The following is a 16,760-nucleotide window of genomic DNA, read 5'->3' as shown; positions in this document are numbered from 1 at the left end:
AAGGTCTGCACATCAATGTGTTGTTCTCCATGATTTATTAGAAGTAATTAACATTTAGGCTGTAATGGCCAACAGGTCCTGACAGATGAGAAGATGACATGATGCTGTGAGGTTGCAGGACAGCCGGAATGCACTGAAGAGCCATCCTGAACCTCAGACTCCAAAGAGGCACCACAGAGTTCCTGTTTTCAAGCCTCCTCTTCATTTAACATGCAATCTTCATGGATCAGAAACTGTTAACATTACTTTCTATGTTTAATTCTACCTTAGCATCTCATTACAGTTCTCATTAGAAGGACAATAGCATATGATGAATCACAGATCTAATTTAAAATATCCTGTGTGTATAATTTGAGCAGGTATCTGCGGATGTCAGCTCGGATCTCAGAAATGTTGACACTTGGGTGCCACCTCATGGTTGGCTTCCCGTCAGGTCCCACCAGAAACTTTTCAAAGTTCCACTTGATGTCGTTGAGCTTCATAGGCTGCCAGAACAGTCTGTCTTTGGGGTCGCCGAAGCTGTCTCCAACAGGAGGGCAAGAGTTCTAGGCAGCAGAAGGCACAAGATTATAACGTCAAGTGAACAATCCCCTTCTTACAGATGTCTGTCAGTAGAAGACCAACTTCTGATCTACTAAACATAGATTGCAGATTGGAAGTAAAAAAAAAAAAAAAAAAAAAAAAAAAGTCCATAAAATGTGGTGGACAATAAAATAAAAGTACATAGAGCTCAGTATTGTACTCTAGTACAGCACTTGAGTAAAACATACTTATTTACTTTCCACCACTTCCTGGAGATGATGTTTTTAAGTGGCACCTAAATCAAAACAAAGCTATTAATAGCCTTTTAAATATTTTGGAAAATACCTTTTGCTGGGTTTGGCTGTGGGTGTGATCACATTTATGCACCATTAAGTAAACAAGGGAGTGTCAAAGTAATGAGTTTGAGAGACCAGCATCAGTTACACATGTTGTGAATCAGTCCCCCTACTGACCTACATTATACAGGAAAATCCCACACTTTCCTAGCAGACCATAAAACGTACCTTAAGGAAAGTGTAAACCTCTTGCTCATCTTTTCCATTCACGTCGCCTTTCTCAAACAGCAGGAAGTTTGGAACGAATCCATTTCCTGGTCGGACATGCCTGGAATCCAGAGAGAGGGCAGTTTATCAGCGGACGTGCCTCTGAGCACTCTGAGGCCTGGCAGCTGCACTAGATTCACTACAAGCTAAGTGAAACTACACAGTCTGTTGAAATGTCTTTGCTATCTATGCTATGTTAAGTCCACTGATGGAACGTGAGACATAAATCCTGTGCATGTTTGAGAGGCCACAGGCAGAAACTGATCTCACTGTCAAAGGATGCTTTTCCTCATTAAATGAAACTTTGTTGACTGACAGATAGAGGATTTACCAATACTGCAAATTCCTCTCTATAATGCAGCTTTGAAGGTTCTTATGTTAATACATATGGTCTTATGAGAAGCTTGTGGCTCAAGTTTCCCAATCTTCTACCGGCTTAAATAAAATTCCAAACCCTTCCTTTTCCCAATGGGGATTAATAAAGTTATCCATCTCCCTCTCTCTTTCAGGTTTCCGAAAGGGAAGGTTTTTTCTTCTAATTTCAATGACACGTGGCAATTTGAGCCGATTTCTTTTTAAATCGGCTATGTAGGTAGTGCGCCCTGACAGTGACTTGCATCGGAAGAGAAACACTTCTCACTTTAAAGCTGGCAGAATTTCGTGGTTTTGCCCTGGTTCCTGTTTTCCAAACTGGTTGCAGGGAAAGCCGAGGATGGTGAGTCCGAGGGGTTTCATCTCCTCGTGTAGTGCATTCAGTTCTGATGACCGAAAATAAAAGACAAGCAGTTGAATGTCTTGCAGAGAAGTTCGTTAATTTCTACTGTGACGCGATGTATGTGGTGCAGTTTCTTACCCACATACTGATAGGTGAGTCCTCAGTACGTGGCCACATTGACGAAGAGGACAGTCTTGCCTGTGTAGCCACTGAAGTTTACAGTGCAACTCCCGTTCAGAGTCTTTGCCTTGTATTTGTAAATGGTGTCATCCGTGGATGAGTCACACTGCTGTAGGTACACACACGGATCAAAGCAGGTTACTAGTTTCAGCTGGCCAACAGCCAACATCAATATTTTTGTAGTGTAATATTTCCGCTTGCAAGATTTGCTTCCTGGATATATATACTGTATGTATGCAAAACCAGCAAAGCCTTCCATAGACTCTTATCCTGCAGGACGTGATGTGTTCACTGTTTGCTTGGAGATTTGCATTTTATACAAAACACCCATCTTCTAGCCAATAGTGTGTATTGACCTGTCTCATCATGTCTCTTCATACAAATGTTTGATCAAGGTTAGTGTCCCACTGTCCCCAGTGAGTCATTCCATGTGGGTCATTTTCTTGGAAATATTTCATAAAAACAAAACATTGTTACCTAAACATATGAAGCCAATCTTGTTTGTTGGATGTGTTGCTACATTTTGATGTATTATTAAGCAAGCCGTTCACAACATAAGGCTGCTGATTCATAGTCCTGTTGCAAGTTCTTCATTTTACAGGAAATGTGCCAAAAATTGATTTTATGTATTGATAACAGAAGATGATGAAATTCAACAACAATGAGATGATAAATGATTAATAGATATTTTTCCAAGCAGAAATGCCAGTCCCTGCATCTTAATTGTGAGGCTTTGCTGCTTGTCTTTGTCTTACATGATAATAAACTACGTACCATTAAGTTTTTAACACCGGCTCGACAAAACAAGACATTTGAATGTCTCACTTTTAAGCTCTGGTGAATTGGGGTGGGCATTTTATGAAACCAATCAAGAAAACAAAACAAATCCGTAAAGAAATTAATTGTTAGTCACAGTGTCAGGAACATATTTAACATGAGGAAGCTGACAGTCAACATCAAACCTTTGCTGCGTGAAAGCTGCAACCTGTTGTCATGTGGGCTGAACTGTTAATGCCCAGTGTGGACAGAGGAGGAGAGAGCACTCAGACATTATCGAAGACATGTGTAGCTGCTGGGAAAAAAGATTTAAATCATCCACTAAAGTGCATTTACTACAAGTAACAAGCAAACACAGGAGCACAAAGTGTCCGAGTAACATCTGTTTGCATAACTTTGTCAACACATGAGTGTGAGTGTGTGTGTGTGTGTGTGTGTGTGTGTGTGTGTGTGAAAGCTCTGAGAGGGGTTTGGGAGCGAACATCGATTAATAAAATGAGCAGGGGTCATTAGTGTCCTCACTTTCAGGCGCAAATACACCTCCAGACTTGACCTGGCTTGAGGAAACACATTCAGCACTGACCTTAAGACCAACCATAAGGGCTTATGAGACGTGACGCACACTGCTAAATGCCCGTGTAACAGTGAGGTGCTGGTGTTGTTTTTTCTTTTAACATAATTTCCTTCCATTAGAAAATAATAATAAAAATAAATACACAAAATACAACTTGAGCTACTAATGCTCATTTTGTAGAGCCGTCTTAACTCTTCCGCGTGCGGCAGCTTCATTAACGTGAACCCTCTGCAGGTGTGAACTGAGAGCGCAGTGATGTCGTCCACTGCCGGACTGTCACGTCCGCCTCTCGCCCCTCACCTATCTGCACTCATGAATATTTAGGTGCTGTGTGTGTGTGTGTGTGGTGTATCAACAGGTACCTGTCTGAGCGAGGCTCCCGCGGCGGGTCGCAGCAGAGCGAGCAGCAGCAGCGGTGCGAGGCGCCACATCGTGCCGCCGTCCCTCCACGACATGGTGACTGACGTTCGTCTGCTTCTCCCTCAGGATGTTTTCTCTGCTCTGCCTGGGGGGCGGAGGGGTTCGCACAGCTGACTCAGATGACGCCTTTGTGTGACGTAACGACGCACACAGTGACAGACATATGAATGAATGAATGAATGAATGAATGAATACATGAATCATTGAATGAGCGGTTGAAATTGTGTCCACATCCTTTCATTAAAGGAGGCTGTGAAAATACTCCAGTGCAAGAATCAATTGTGCAGTCAAGTGTTTTGCAATTATGTCTGATTTTCTTTTATTAATATTACTCCCGCATTAAGAAACGTGCTGCATTTTCTGTTGTCAAAATTCAGCTAATTGGAACAATTGTATACACTGTTGGGAAGTTTGATCGAAACCATCATCTAGATCATCACATGTTTATCCTGCAGCTTTCCTGCGAGAACCATTTGTCTCTAAGTGCCTTCTCCAGCAAAGCCAAAAGGGTTTTGAAATACATATATTTTTAATTATTTATTTATCTTGAGAAGTAAGAGAAGCGTCTCAACCCACAAATTACCTCGGCATTCTTCGGTTTATCAGAAACAATTCAAAATCAACACATCTTGACTCCAGATGGTTTTCACTGGACCAGGAGTGTGTGATGACATGTAGATACAAGTAAGTGAGACTGAGATGTAGTGAGTCCAAGTACGCTATGAGGTTGCATTAAATGGAAACATTCAATTCAAGTACCAATATCTCAAAAGATTCTTGTTCAGTAATTAATATTTTGTTATAAATAAAGTAAGAACTGCTCTCCCTCCATGTTCACTTTCCCTTATTAAGACAATCTACAAAGAATACAGAAAACCTCCGCCGACTGCGTCTCTGTGTGTGTCTGTCACTCCGAGCATGCCTGGTGCCAAACCTACTGTGAACATTCATCAACAGGTTTCAGTGCGACTGTGGAGAAACATTATATAAGAAACTGGTTGGATAACAGTCTGCTGGAGTGACAAGTTGAATTTGTCTCAATCTTAATGAACACAAGTGATGACCATTACGTGTCCTCCAAAGCGGAGAAACGCTGTTGGTTTGATTTTTATTCATGGAACATTTCTCCTCTCCGGGATCAGCTGTTGCCATGGTGAGCTGGTACTCGGCCATATGCCCTGTAGGTGGCTGACGGGCTCTTTCCAGGCCTGTTAGAGCTGCTCATTGATGGTGATTTTACACAGTGTTTACTTCAGGTCTGTGTTTTTGCAGCAAGGGGACATAATTAAAGACAAAATGACGAAAAAAAAAAGATTAGAATCAATTGAAAAAAACAATGTGACTACAAGGAAGTAAAAGATGATCTTAGTATGCTTTTTGAGTAGGCATCTGAATTTGGTCAGTTATTGTATCTATTTCCATTCATCTGAAATACACACTGTCTGTGCAGCCAGACCTGTTGTTAGATATTAACTTACTCTTCTGTTAGTTTTGTAACATTCTCACTTTTACTAATTTCCAGATAGCAAGAAGTGGTTTTATATGCATCACTGCAAAAAATTTCAAATGTGTTATTGCTGACTGGTCAGTTTAAATGTGTGAATTTGTTCAGTCTACAGTGACTACTGGAGCTACTTCTCGGGGTACTATTCCAGAATGGAACAACTGTAACAACAACTTTCACAGTTACATTTTTATTCACCAGGATTTGCACAAATCATGATCGGAGTTTAGAAGATGTTGCAGGGTTTTCATGCTAAATAAGTTTGGTGTGGGCATGGATGGATTATAAAACAATGGGCCCCCTGGGCACCGACACAGAAGAGATCCCATTATGTATTGCACCTGTGGCTCTTATGGGCATTTTGTGTCTACTTGATGTCCTTCAGAGACATTTCTGATGTTAAGTGTTGCTGTTGGGAGAAAACTGCACTGCAACTTCTTTGCCTATTTTATACTAGATATGAATATAGGTTGTCTAAGTACTTTCTGGAGCTTCTTGCCAGAACATAACCATATGTACACCCATCTCCACAAACAGCAGACAAAAAATCGAGAAGGTGCTTGTTGTAAAGATAATCTTTAATATTGTGTATTATTGCAATATCCGGTTTGTCATTTTTAAATGGATCTTCGAATAGTTATGCAGAGAGATGAAGAAAAAAGGTTCATCAATCATATCATATTGTCCTCAGAGACTAACAATTAACCTTTAATTAATACAGTTTATTTTTGTAGCTCATATATATCTTTCTTACACAAACGTCTTCTGTTTCATTTAATTCCTATAAGAACAAGCAATTCAAAAGTCTAACACAAGAGGACAATGTGTCATAAAGAATATAGATTACTAAGAGAGACATTTCTCTCTTTGTATACATGACAGAAAACTGTAGTAAACTTGTGATTCATATTATATTGTCTTAAAGCCCTTAAGGGGCTTTGGAGGCCCCTGACCACTTAGTCCCCTAAACATATGCCCAGTAAACCTATTCAGTAATCCCGTTTTGGGTGTGGGGCTTGCAGTTCCACGTGTGGACCACATGAGGTCGACATTGAGCGCGCTCTGTTTCCTCAGAGACCAGACAACTAGCGGTGACATCCAGGCTAGCAGTGCAGTCAGTGAGCCCACGGACTCGGCTGCTGCTCCGGTTAGAGATGGCGTCCCTTCTGCAGCCAGATAGAGTCGTCTATCTGGTTCGTGGAGAGAAAAAGATCAGAGCACCTTTATCTCAGCTGTATTTCTGTCGTTACTGTAGTGAGCTACGGTCTCTGGAATGTGTGTCTCACGAGGTACGTGAACGTATTATCCTCTGGTTTTGACAAGCTAGCTGTTAGCTTTGTCAGCGGCTACTTTGTTGTTAGCCGGCTTGCTAGCAGCTTTGACAGGTAGGCGGGATTAGTTTAAGCACCTCGCGCTCTGTATGGCTCAGCTGCCTGTCAATCAAGGTTATTTCCTACAATCTCCTAATGTCATTGGCTGCGAATGATGTTTAACTTCCGTCGGAGTTGGCGTTATGTGCGAGCTCAGCGCTGATGGGCCAACAAGCTAGCAAGCTCTTGCTACTCTTTGAGCTTGACGTTAAAGTATTCGATTTGCTCATATATCAAGAATATGAGCAGCGTGTCTAACAACAAAAATATTTCTATTTTAACATTAGTCCACCACATTGTCCATCACTGTCTAAATACGGCTTGTTAACGTCGCTAACAGTTAAGGACACCACACCCAGACTGATTTAGCTAGGCTGTTCATATTGCAACCTCGTATCACCAGTCACTGATTTGTCTTTGTAAATACGTGATTACTGACACTTCATACGATTAACCATCCATCTTGCATCACAAAAGCAGAATTTGTACCTCACTTGGTCATTGTACAACACTGCCTAAATAAATAATAACGATAATCAATGACATTCGCTGTTATCTATGTAGCAGTTAGCAAAACACTGTGATTACCCAGTAATTGGGAAGCCAGGGTTTTAAAACAAACACACTGACCCCTCTCTTGTACCCCAGGTGGACTCCCACTATTGTCCAAGCTGTCTGGAGAATATGCCATCTGCAGAGGCAAAGCTTAAAAAGAACAGGTGAGACTGATCTATAGAGAAAGTTGGATATTTACAGTAAACAGTAGTCCTGCAGGTCACTGTTGTATTTGTGGTCTCCTTACTTCATCTTATTTATGTCACTATTGTCCATTCTGTAATTCTTGATTACCTGTATCTTTACCACAGGTGTGCGAATTGTTTCGACTGCCCATGTTGCATGCACACACTGTCCACTCGGGCCACCAACATCCCGGCTCCTCTGCCTGATGACCCCACGAAGACGGCCATGAAGAAGGCCTACTACCTGGCCTGTGGCTTTTGTCGCTGGACCTCCAGGGATGTGGGAATGGCTGACAAATCAGTTGGTGGGTGCTTATGTAATGCGGCCATATTTACAGCACTTTAACTCTACAAAGCAGTAAGAAGCATAAACAGTATAAAAACACTGTTATGTGTCACAGTCCTGCTGTAGGTCCACAGATATTCATTAAGAAAGCTGTTATTTGTTATATTTGTTTCTTTTGCCTGTCTTAATCTGGTGTTTTTGTGAATTTTGTTCACTGCAGCCAGCGGTGGATGGCAAGAGCCAGAGAACCCTCACACTCAGCGGGTAAGTTTTCCCCCCCCCCGTGGTCATTTGAATTCTCATGAGTTGCTCACATGGTTCCTGATGAGGCATAACTTGTTTCTGAGTAGATGTTTTCTGAATAAGTGTCACCCACAAACAGCCGACCAGAGGCAAAAGACAACTGCATGCATAGATGCTGAGGCCACCGAATTTAAGTGCTTCTTTTTCAATTCATCACAATATATTAGTAGTTAAGCTAATTAATTGTACTTTTGTGCACCTTAACACCTTCTAACTTAACTTGACTTAAGTGGTAAAGTGTGGGAAAGTGCATTACATTACATTACTGTGCACATTTCTTAAGTTAATTTGAATACTGTTAACATGTTGTTTTGAGGGAGTACAACAGTTTTTAACCTGTAAAGCCGCCATCGATTGTTGTTACTTTGAAGTACATCACATGTAAAATCAGTGTGTGCTGTACTGTGGGTGAGGGTTCGGATTACCCTGGTTCAAATTTTCGTTGATTCTCTTGTTTTATAAAAATACAGAAAGCATAGACGATCAGTCCCTGGATGGTTTTCTTTTCTTTTTTTCCCACCCTACAGATCAACAAGCTGATCGAGTATTACCAGCAGCTGGCCCACAGAGAGAAGCAGGAGAGAGACCGGAAGAAGTTGGCCAGGAGACGACAGTGCATGCCATTGGCATTCTCGGTACTCTGCTCCCTCTGAGTCCAGTTCAGCCTTTTCAAGAATGTCACCATACCGTCTTCTTTAACCTTTTTAAATGCCAAGCAGCCGTTGTCTCACTGTAACGTTACAGAATGTACAGGTCCTGTTTGAAACGGCAGTGATATGAATTTTTAGATTTTAGCTCGCCTTTAATCGAAGCAGGAAGGAATAATTTGCTATATGTGTTTGGTTGCAGTGCAAGATTGAAACCATGTCTATACATAGGAAAAGGAATATGAAAGCTTCATAAGTTTTCTCTGAAATTTTTTCCATCCATATTTGAAAGCAACAGAAAAACACCAGTTTATTCTGGCTGAAAACAGAATATAATCTACATTTGCATATTCAGTTCCCCTGGTGTGGACATGGTCTTCATGCTTCTAGAGCTTCTTGGGGTATAGTTTACACTTCCTGCATTCTGCTTTTACAATAATTAACATCCAGTAATGCAAACCAATCTTTCCTGTTGAGTATTGGAGCCATTTTTAAACACTGGAACACTGTGACGTCCTGCCGTTGTTTTCCATCACTGATGCATTTCTGTTGCTGTTACTGCATGTCACCAAATGCCACTAATGTTTGCTAAATCGCTTGGGTTTCACCTGGTTCTTTGTTCTCTCTTTTTTTCCTTTGCTTATGCACTCTGAAATTTTTGGTTTTTACCCCCCAGCAACACACTATTCATGTGGTGGTGAGTTGTATTTTTCACAACTTGGGTAGTCTCATCTTTACAGTAGTGCTGTCTTCTCTTTATCTCTGTCCCTGTCTAATCTGTTACTGAGTGACCTCACAGATCACATGAATGTCTCCTTGGATAAATGAGACTGATATCCACACAATGGGAGCCTTTATCTCGATTAGCGGGAGAGAAGAAGTGCAAGACTTTGTGTAACCAGATCAAAATCGGTTTCATAGCAAGTCCTCAACTTTCAGCTGATACTCTCCCTCTACCCTGGGCAGAAAGGCTCGCGTTGGTGGTTCTTACCAGATTAAATAGTTATTGGCTTATTTATTTTTTATCGAAATGTCAAGTACCATTTCTTTCCATTTTTGTCTTTTAAAAGTTGTCATAGCTGCCGAGATAAAAGTAGCCGTGTAGAAAAATGGTTTTAGATTTGATAACTTCATAAATTCTCTTAAATCCTCCATTCATTTTCCCAGACTGAAACTGATCTTGTTTTTTTGTCCAATAAATTCACTCAGGAAAAATATGGCCTTGGAACCAGACTGCAGAGGCAGAGGTCTGGAGCTCCCATATCAAGCCTGGCAGGCCTTTCGTGAGTTGTCTTTTGTCATATACTGCAAATTGCTCCTGCTTTGCACTTGTAAAACTAGGTTTAGGACCACGGTTTTCCATGTTCACATCCAGTATACATACATATTATTGGTGACTTAGATAAATGGATTTCTTACTTTCCAGCAGCCACTGTTTCATTAATTCCAGTGTGCCAAGGAAACAAATTAACAGAGCCTTGAAACTTGGCTTGAGACACATATATAATTCATCACAGTGAACAGTTAGTCACCCTTATTTATTTATTTTCAAAGTGACATCATCACTTTGTAGTAATGCAGTTTTGAGCGAAGACCATTTTTAACTTTGACCAGCGAGATGCATTCAAGGACCCTGCCTCACAGCTGAAAATTAATAATTGGTTGACAAAAGGTGGTGTTCTGACAAAGTATGCTGTCAGATGCAGGAGACAAATGTAAAGCAGGTCAGGACATCATGAAAATGATTATGTAAATGTGTTTTAAAAAAGGTAGCTGTACAGTAGTTAAGTGTTGCATGTCAAAGTTCCTTGAAGGCACCAACACCAACTTCTCAAACGTATCTTTTTAAAGTCTAAAACGTGCATCCTATGAGTGGCTGAGGATACAATAATCTGATTTATAACAACATATGAAAACAACATATGCACATAGAAGTCTCATGCCTACATTTATAGATGTGATGTAAGCCACCATATATCATCTTCCTCAGCAAACTGCATCCAGAAGAGGTCATAACTTTTTCCTATAACATTCTGAATTAAACACATCATCTTTTTCCGGAGCTTCCTTCTCATCCCTGTTGAGAGTTGTACCAATACCGAACAGGCAGGATGTACGCACCGTGTATCTTTCACAGTTCAACATTTTCTCCTATGAAGCATGTTTGGCTGGCTTGTCAAAACATCTGGCTATTGACAGACCCAAATAGACTTGTGCTCTCCTGAGAATGTGTGTCTGTCAAACCTGAAATGTTAAATTGAGAATGAAAACTGGGTTATGGAGGCTGCTGAAAATGTCTAGCCTATCTACATTTCCTGACTGGGTCTAAAGCCTTACTTTATGCTTGGAACATGCTTGCTGGCAATGTAAGATATCTGTAGGGTTTTTTTTTTTTTTTTTATAGTTAATGTGCCAAAACTCCCCAAAGCAGCTGCACTGTAAGTAGCTTTGTTGTAATGTGTATGTGGCCTGAGTCGTAGGAAATCTCACTATACCTGTGTAGCCAGCATTCAGTTCACATTAATGACATTTTTATAGGAGACAGGGCAGATTGTTGATGGCAGTATTTGTGTCTTCACCAGCCTTAAAGAGGGTGAAGACCAGAAGGAGATCAGCATTGAACCAGCCCAGGCCCTTGATGAAGTGGAACCCCTGCCTGAGGATTGTTATACCAGGCCCATCAGCTTACCAGAGGGTAAGTTTGATTGGAGCCCGCTCATCAATGCTGTTGTTTTAACTAATAATTCAGGTGGACTTGAATTCAAGTTTCATTGTGTCCTCCCAGTGACCACGCTGCGTCAGAGGCTTCTGCAGCCCGACTTCCAGCCTGCAGGAGCGTCTCAGCTCCACCCCAGACACAAACACCTCCTGATGAAGCGCTCTCTTCGCTGCAGGGTCCGTACCACTGCAGGGGTTTTTTTACTCTCCCGTTTCAATTAACAACTGTTGTCTTCATGTAGATGCACATTAAGATAATAATTCCTATTTTTCTTAAATTTCTCCTCCAGAAATGTGAGCACAACCTGAGCAAGCCAGAGTTTAATCCCACTTCAATCAAGTTTAAAATTCAGCTGGTGGCAGTGTGAGTATCGGTAATCAGATTCTGCCCTAAACATGTGTTTTCACGATGATGTTTATCTTATTTTAATTAATGAAAAACATGAAAAGGAGCCTGAAGCTCGATGTAGTTTAATTAGATTAGGATCCCCCAAAGTTTAATTTTAGCCTAGTGCAATATGCAACATGAGCACATGTTCAGGAAATTATTCATTGAAAGTAGCTAAATCTTAAACAGATTTCTCACATTTTAAAAAAATTTTTTTTTTAGAGATTTTTTCCGGCATAGACACCTTTATTAAGCAGTAGACAGATAGGAAACATGGGAAAGAGAGGGGATGTGACATGCAGCAAAGGACCTCCAGCCGGAATCGAACCAGGGTCAGCTGCGTATGTGGCATGCGCGCTAACCACTCTTCCACCTGCGCGCCGGCCAGATTTCTCACATTTTTAAATGGAAAATAACCAAAGATCACACATCCTCTAAAGCAGTGTCCTAGAAAATAAACCCTGTTGCATCTGTTAACTGTTTGGAGTAATCTGTAGTGTACAAATAGTGTGAGGATGTTTTTTTTTTTACATAAATGTTTGTTGTCTTGTGAGACAAACTCTTAACTTTGTATTAATGTGGTTGTGGTGTGTTGATTGTCCTTCTGCCCGTTCCTCCGCAGGAGTTACATCCCTGAAGTGAGAATTATGTCCATTCCAAATCTCCGGTACATGAAGGTCAGTTTGTGCACTGCCTCTGTCATGTCAAGTATATCTGTTATATGTTGTGTTCATTCAGTTCATAATCTTCACCTCCATAAGTGGAGTCATCATCTTGTGTGTATTTGTATGCACGGGGCACTATATTAAAATATCTATCAGAATAAACTGGCATACACATATCATTTCGGTACTTTTAGCTTTTCGTACTTACAATACGCGCAGTCAGCTGTATGTTTTCATGGCAAAAATACGTATTCACGCCCAACTCTCTCACCCATATTCTTTTATTTTTGTCTGATTTTTAACCGCTCATCAAAGCACAAACAGAAAGCCTGTTGTTTTGTTACTTCTTTCATGTTTTCGTGGCAAAGTGTAGTTCTTTTGAGACCAAACAGTCTTGCCAGGGGACTCCTCCTAGTGAAAGATCTTGTTATGTGAAGACTCCCTTCACTTCAAGTTATTCGAGTAGAGCTTGTTAGTGTGAACTGTACAGAGATCTGAAGTCTTCAAAAGTTGTGCAGTGCGACTGAAGTATAAGTGGACTCCGGGCTAACTCTTCTCTTTTCCCTCATCCTGTTTATTTAGGAGAGCCAAGTGCTTCTGACCCTGACCAACCCAGTGGAGAACATCACCCACGTCACGCTGTCTGCCTGTGAGGAGGAAGATCCTGATGACATCAACAGCACTGCCAAGGTATTTCACAATACTTTGTCATTTGATTTGTTGTCACAGAAAGTATCAAGTAGTGGCTACTGCACAACTACTCATTACTCTGTCAGTGGCTGTCAAACATTGACACTATGATTTAAACACTAATGGAATAATGGAGTGCCTTTCATTGACTTGCAGTCAGGATAACAAGAGACTGCGCCTGTTTGTCTTTAATGAGACTTGAAGCTAAGAAATCAATACTTAATTATATTCAAGTTAGACCTGAAGAAAATGTTGAATCTGAAATGTAAAAATCAGATATCTAAGTAAGTATATGAAGACTAATTTCGAGCTGGAAGAGAGCTGAATATTGCACTTCAATTTGTTGGGTGGTCAAAAACATTTCAGTTGGATGATAACTGTCCCTTGTCTGTTGGATACACAGCTGTTTACAAAAACTACTTTGTAAGGTAATGAATTATATGTCAGGGCTGTGTGTTCGGGAGCACTTCTGCCCCACACGGTGTCAAAACATGAGTGATTGGAGCAGAAGTACAGAAGAAACAGGCAGAGTCACAGATTGTGGCTGGTGTTTACCACCTGCCTGCTCTTAAATATTCTGCATTTTTTTGCCAACCAGCTTTAGAGACTTCAGCGGCATCATACTGCCTGTTCCTTGTGGAGTAGGTAGCATTGTCATCATCTCATATGCAGAGCAGTTGTGTCCCATTTTTACCTCCATCTGTCAGCTGTCACGCGTGCAGCTAAGACTGCCGTGCTCCCATGGTAGACAGTCTGCTGAACTGCCTGTTGCCAGCAGCCGCTGCGAGGCTCTCGGTGACTACGGGCTGTTTGTCTTGGCCTCTTTAGTGATGAAGTCATGGGCCGGACTGGGTAAGGAAGAGCTCCTGGCCAAAACAGAGCATCTTCATGACCCATTTCCTCTCACATTAAGGCCAAACAGAGTGTGCAGTCCCGTCATTCTGCTTGATCTGATATTCAAACACCTGGAGGGCAGTGACAGCCATGCCTGGTCGATTTCATCGACCAGCACTTTCCAAGGTTGGCTTGGCTTCGAGCTGTGGTCAGACACCCAACGGAGCAAAAAATTGTGAAGGGATTACATTGACATTATTTGGATCTGTACTGTGATGGTAACCTAATAGTTTATTTCATGTTTGTGTAATTGATCATACACATATTTTGTGCCCTTGTTTTTTTCTTTCTATCAACTGTTTCTGTGTTAAACATCTGAAAATACTCCCCACGAAATAACAATTTGTGTCTGATATGAAGCACAAAAAGTTAATATGCCTTTTATTTTTCTCATTCTTTTTATTGAACTCTTGAGTTACATCTATTTCTTCCTCATTGAGCAACACCAGAATCTGTGGAAATTAAATTTTTTACACTTCAGAAGATTAACTACAGAACAAAAGATGTCTCTCAGTCTATTCTTTGTGCATGTGCACTGAAGTCTTCAATTTCCAACATGAATCGCACGCAGTTGCATACTGGAACATGATCGGCTTCCCGAATTGGTTATGAAGTCAAGGAGTCGTGCTCGTACTCAGACTTGAGGTCGAAGAGAAAAACTTTCCTCCTTCAGCGAATCAATGTGCAAACAACCTTGTGTCAAACTCTGAACATAAATCATTCTGTATAGTGAAGGTCAAACAGCCAAGTGACGTATGCAAACACATTTTTGAGTTGTTGGATTGTGTTTTCCTACAGAATCAGAACGTCAATACACACTGACATTCACACGCCAAGAAACAGAAAAGTAATATGACTTTCAAAAATCTTATTGAATGTTGACACTGTGTTTTAGGTTCTAGTACCCACAAAAGAACTGGTGTTGGCTGGAAAGGATGCAGCTGCTGAGTATGATGAACTGGCTGAACCTCAAGACTTCCAAGATGACCCTGAGTAAGTTAATACGCGCGCGCGCGCACACACACACACAAAGAATTAATAGCATGAGGTAACTATGAACTTGATCCCTCTGTCTCTTCCACAGTGTTGTTGCCTTCAGGAAATCCAACAAGATTGGTTTCTTCATCAAAGTGATCCCTCAGAAAGAAGAGGATGCCGACGTCATGGTTTCATTGAAGATCCGACACGACTTCCGCAACCTCGCGGCTCCCATCAGGCCGAGCGAGGAGGGAGCCGAACCCACCACCGAGGCCATTTGGCTCACGCACCATGTAGAGCTGAGGCTGGGACCCCTCGCTCCCTGAACATAAATACTCCATTCACCATCAGTATAGTGTTGGGTTCCTTGAACTAATTTCTGTAAAAACTGTGGGATGAATTTAATATCACAAATGATTTCTGATTCTGCTCATTGATCTTTTTCAGATTTATATGGCATGCAGCCATTTTTCTCGTAAGTTGCGCCATCGGCTACATTGCAGAGCGGGATTGTGTGATTAGAGATCTATATGAAACCATAACGCAATATAGCCTACCTGATAAGTTCATCGTTTTACCTCACTTAATGAGTTTTCTGTTTGCGACTAAATGAAATGTGGAACATGTACAGTACTGTATTTCACCATCGTCATCCTTAAACACTATACAATCTATCAGTAAAAGGCACTTTTAGTGTGAGGTTATTCAAAGCAAACAGAACCTTATCTATTCATGTAATTGCTTATTACAAGATGTTTTGTGTTTCAAGTGTTTTCCGTTGATGGAATGTCAAAAAGGATTTATCACGGTTGTACATACAGTATTTCCTTTAATGGCAAAGCAACTCTAATTTCCCAGCCTCCGTCTCAACACTTGTGTGTTTGGTCTTATTGAATCTATCAGCTTTGAAATATTGGCTTTTAATTTATGTAGAAAATAGCAGTTTTTGTTCAAAGATAAGAGTGAGAGGTACACATTAATACAACAACATCTAGATTTTAGAAACTGTAGACAATAAATGACGACAATGAGCAGAATCACAAATTATAATAAAAGAACAATCTGAACGACTCCCGACAGTGCAGCACACGCCTCTGCGCTTTTCGCTTACGTATCCTCGTCAACATCCTTTTTCTGCAGACGATAGTATCGTATTAACTCGCATGCTTCAACTATAGTGAATATCGCACACGTTAGACAATGTCATCACTGATCCTGTACTGTTTACTTATCAGAAAGGTTCCTCTTTGGTCGAAGGTGATACCTGCCTGTAATTTTACTATAGTCTGAAGTCAAACCTGCATTGGCACTGTGGAGAGGATGTATAAGAAGCTCTGTAAATTACAAATAAAGTGTTCATCATTTAAATGTATTGAGACACTATAATTATTTTTTCTTTCTGATATACAATGTTTTGTTTTGTAGACTTTGCTGACCGCTCTGTCGGTGAACATCGTAAGCTGCTGTCATGTTTGGTCTCAAGTGTGTTAGTAAAACAGAGCCTTCCAACCAACAGTTAATCCTCTGTACCGGTTAATAAACTAATGTGATACTGCAGCACACCTCTCAACCTATTTTCTTTTCTTGGGCTGACTTGACTTTCAAAGCTCTTTGAGTCCAGTGTAGTGAAAAATACTGAAAAGTCACATTTGAGGAAAAATAAAGATGAAATATTAAATGTTAATGTTGAAACATGACTATGGTAAAAGTGACAGTCACTTGTACACAAAGTATCTGATATGTCAGATACATGTACATGTATGTATACACTTTGGGTTGCCTATAGGAAGAAATGTGCTGTAATGTATTTTCATTTCAGATCTGAT

The 16,760-nt window shown here is 40.8% G+C and overlaps 2 protein-coding genes across 3 annotated transcripts; one reads left to right on the top strand and one right to left on the bottom strand.

Annotated features, from left to right (window-relative positions):
• Positions 1–18: 18 nt before the first annotated feature.
• Positions 19–3,858, bottom strand: gpx3 (glutathione peroxidase 3). The gene is made up of 5 exons (XM_030397189.1): positions 3,694–3,858; positions 1,939–2,089; positions 1,726–1,843; positions 1,047–1,146; positions 19–545 (listed from the first exon to the last, which is right to left on the bottom strand). Exons 1-5 carry the CDS (start codon positions 3,784–3,786, stop codon positions 324–326), a joined length of 684 nt encoding a protein of 227 aa, XP_030253049.1. The 5' UTR covers positions 3,787–3,858; the 3' UTR covers positions 19–323.
• A 2,455-nt stretch (positions 3,859–6,313) lies between these two features.
• On the top strand, positions 6,314–16,491 carry dctn4 (dynactin 4). 2 transcript variants are annotated; one of them, XM_030397187.1, is made up of 14 exons: positions 6,314–6,544; positions 7,274–7,344; positions 7,492–7,670; positions 7,872–7,915; positions 8,482–8,589; positions 9,278–9,298; positions 9,811–9,884; positions 11,184–11,296; positions 11,387–11,496; positions 11,610–11,683; positions 12,330–12,384; positions 12,955–13,062; positions 14,852–14,949; positions 15,041–16,491. In XM_030397187.1, the coding sequence occupies exons 1-14, from the start codon at positions 6,410–6,412 to the stop codon at positions 15,258–15,260; spliced, it is 1,410 nt and encodes a 469-aa protein (XP_030253047.1). In that variant the 5' UTR covers positions 6,314–6,409; the 3' UTR covers positions 15,261–16,491. The 2 variants fall into 2 exon arrangements, with proteins under 2 accessions (XP_030253047.1, XP_030253048.1); XM_030397188.1 differs by lacking the exon at positions 9,278–9,298.
• Positions 16,492–16,760: the final 269 nt, after the last annotated feature.

This window comes from Sparus aurata, chromosome 18 (assembly GCF_900880675.1).
Source record: "Sparus aurata chromosome 18, fSpaAur1.1, whole genome shotgun sequence".
In the NCBI taxonomy this organism is placed as follows: domain Eukaryota; kingdom Metazoa; phylum Chordata; class Actinopteri; order Spariformes; family Sparidae; genus Sparus; species Sparus aurata.
This window is presented reverse-complemented; position numbering and strand designations above follow the sequence as displayed.

Excerpts from the sequence above, each read along its gene's own strand:
- dctn4 (XM_030397187.1), top strand. The coding sequence starts at position 6,410 with ATGGCGTCCCTTCTGCAGCCAGATAGAGTCGTCTATCTGGTTCGTGGA. Across the intron at positions 8,590-9,277 it reads GCATGCCATTGGCATTCTCG|CAACACACTATTCATGTGGT; the intron begins GTACTCTGCTCC and ends TTTACCCCCCAG. Across the intron at positions 12,385-12,954 it reads CAAATCTCCGGTACATGAAG|GAGAGCCAAGTGCTTCTGAC; the intron begins GTCAGTTTGTGC and ends CTGTTTATTTAG.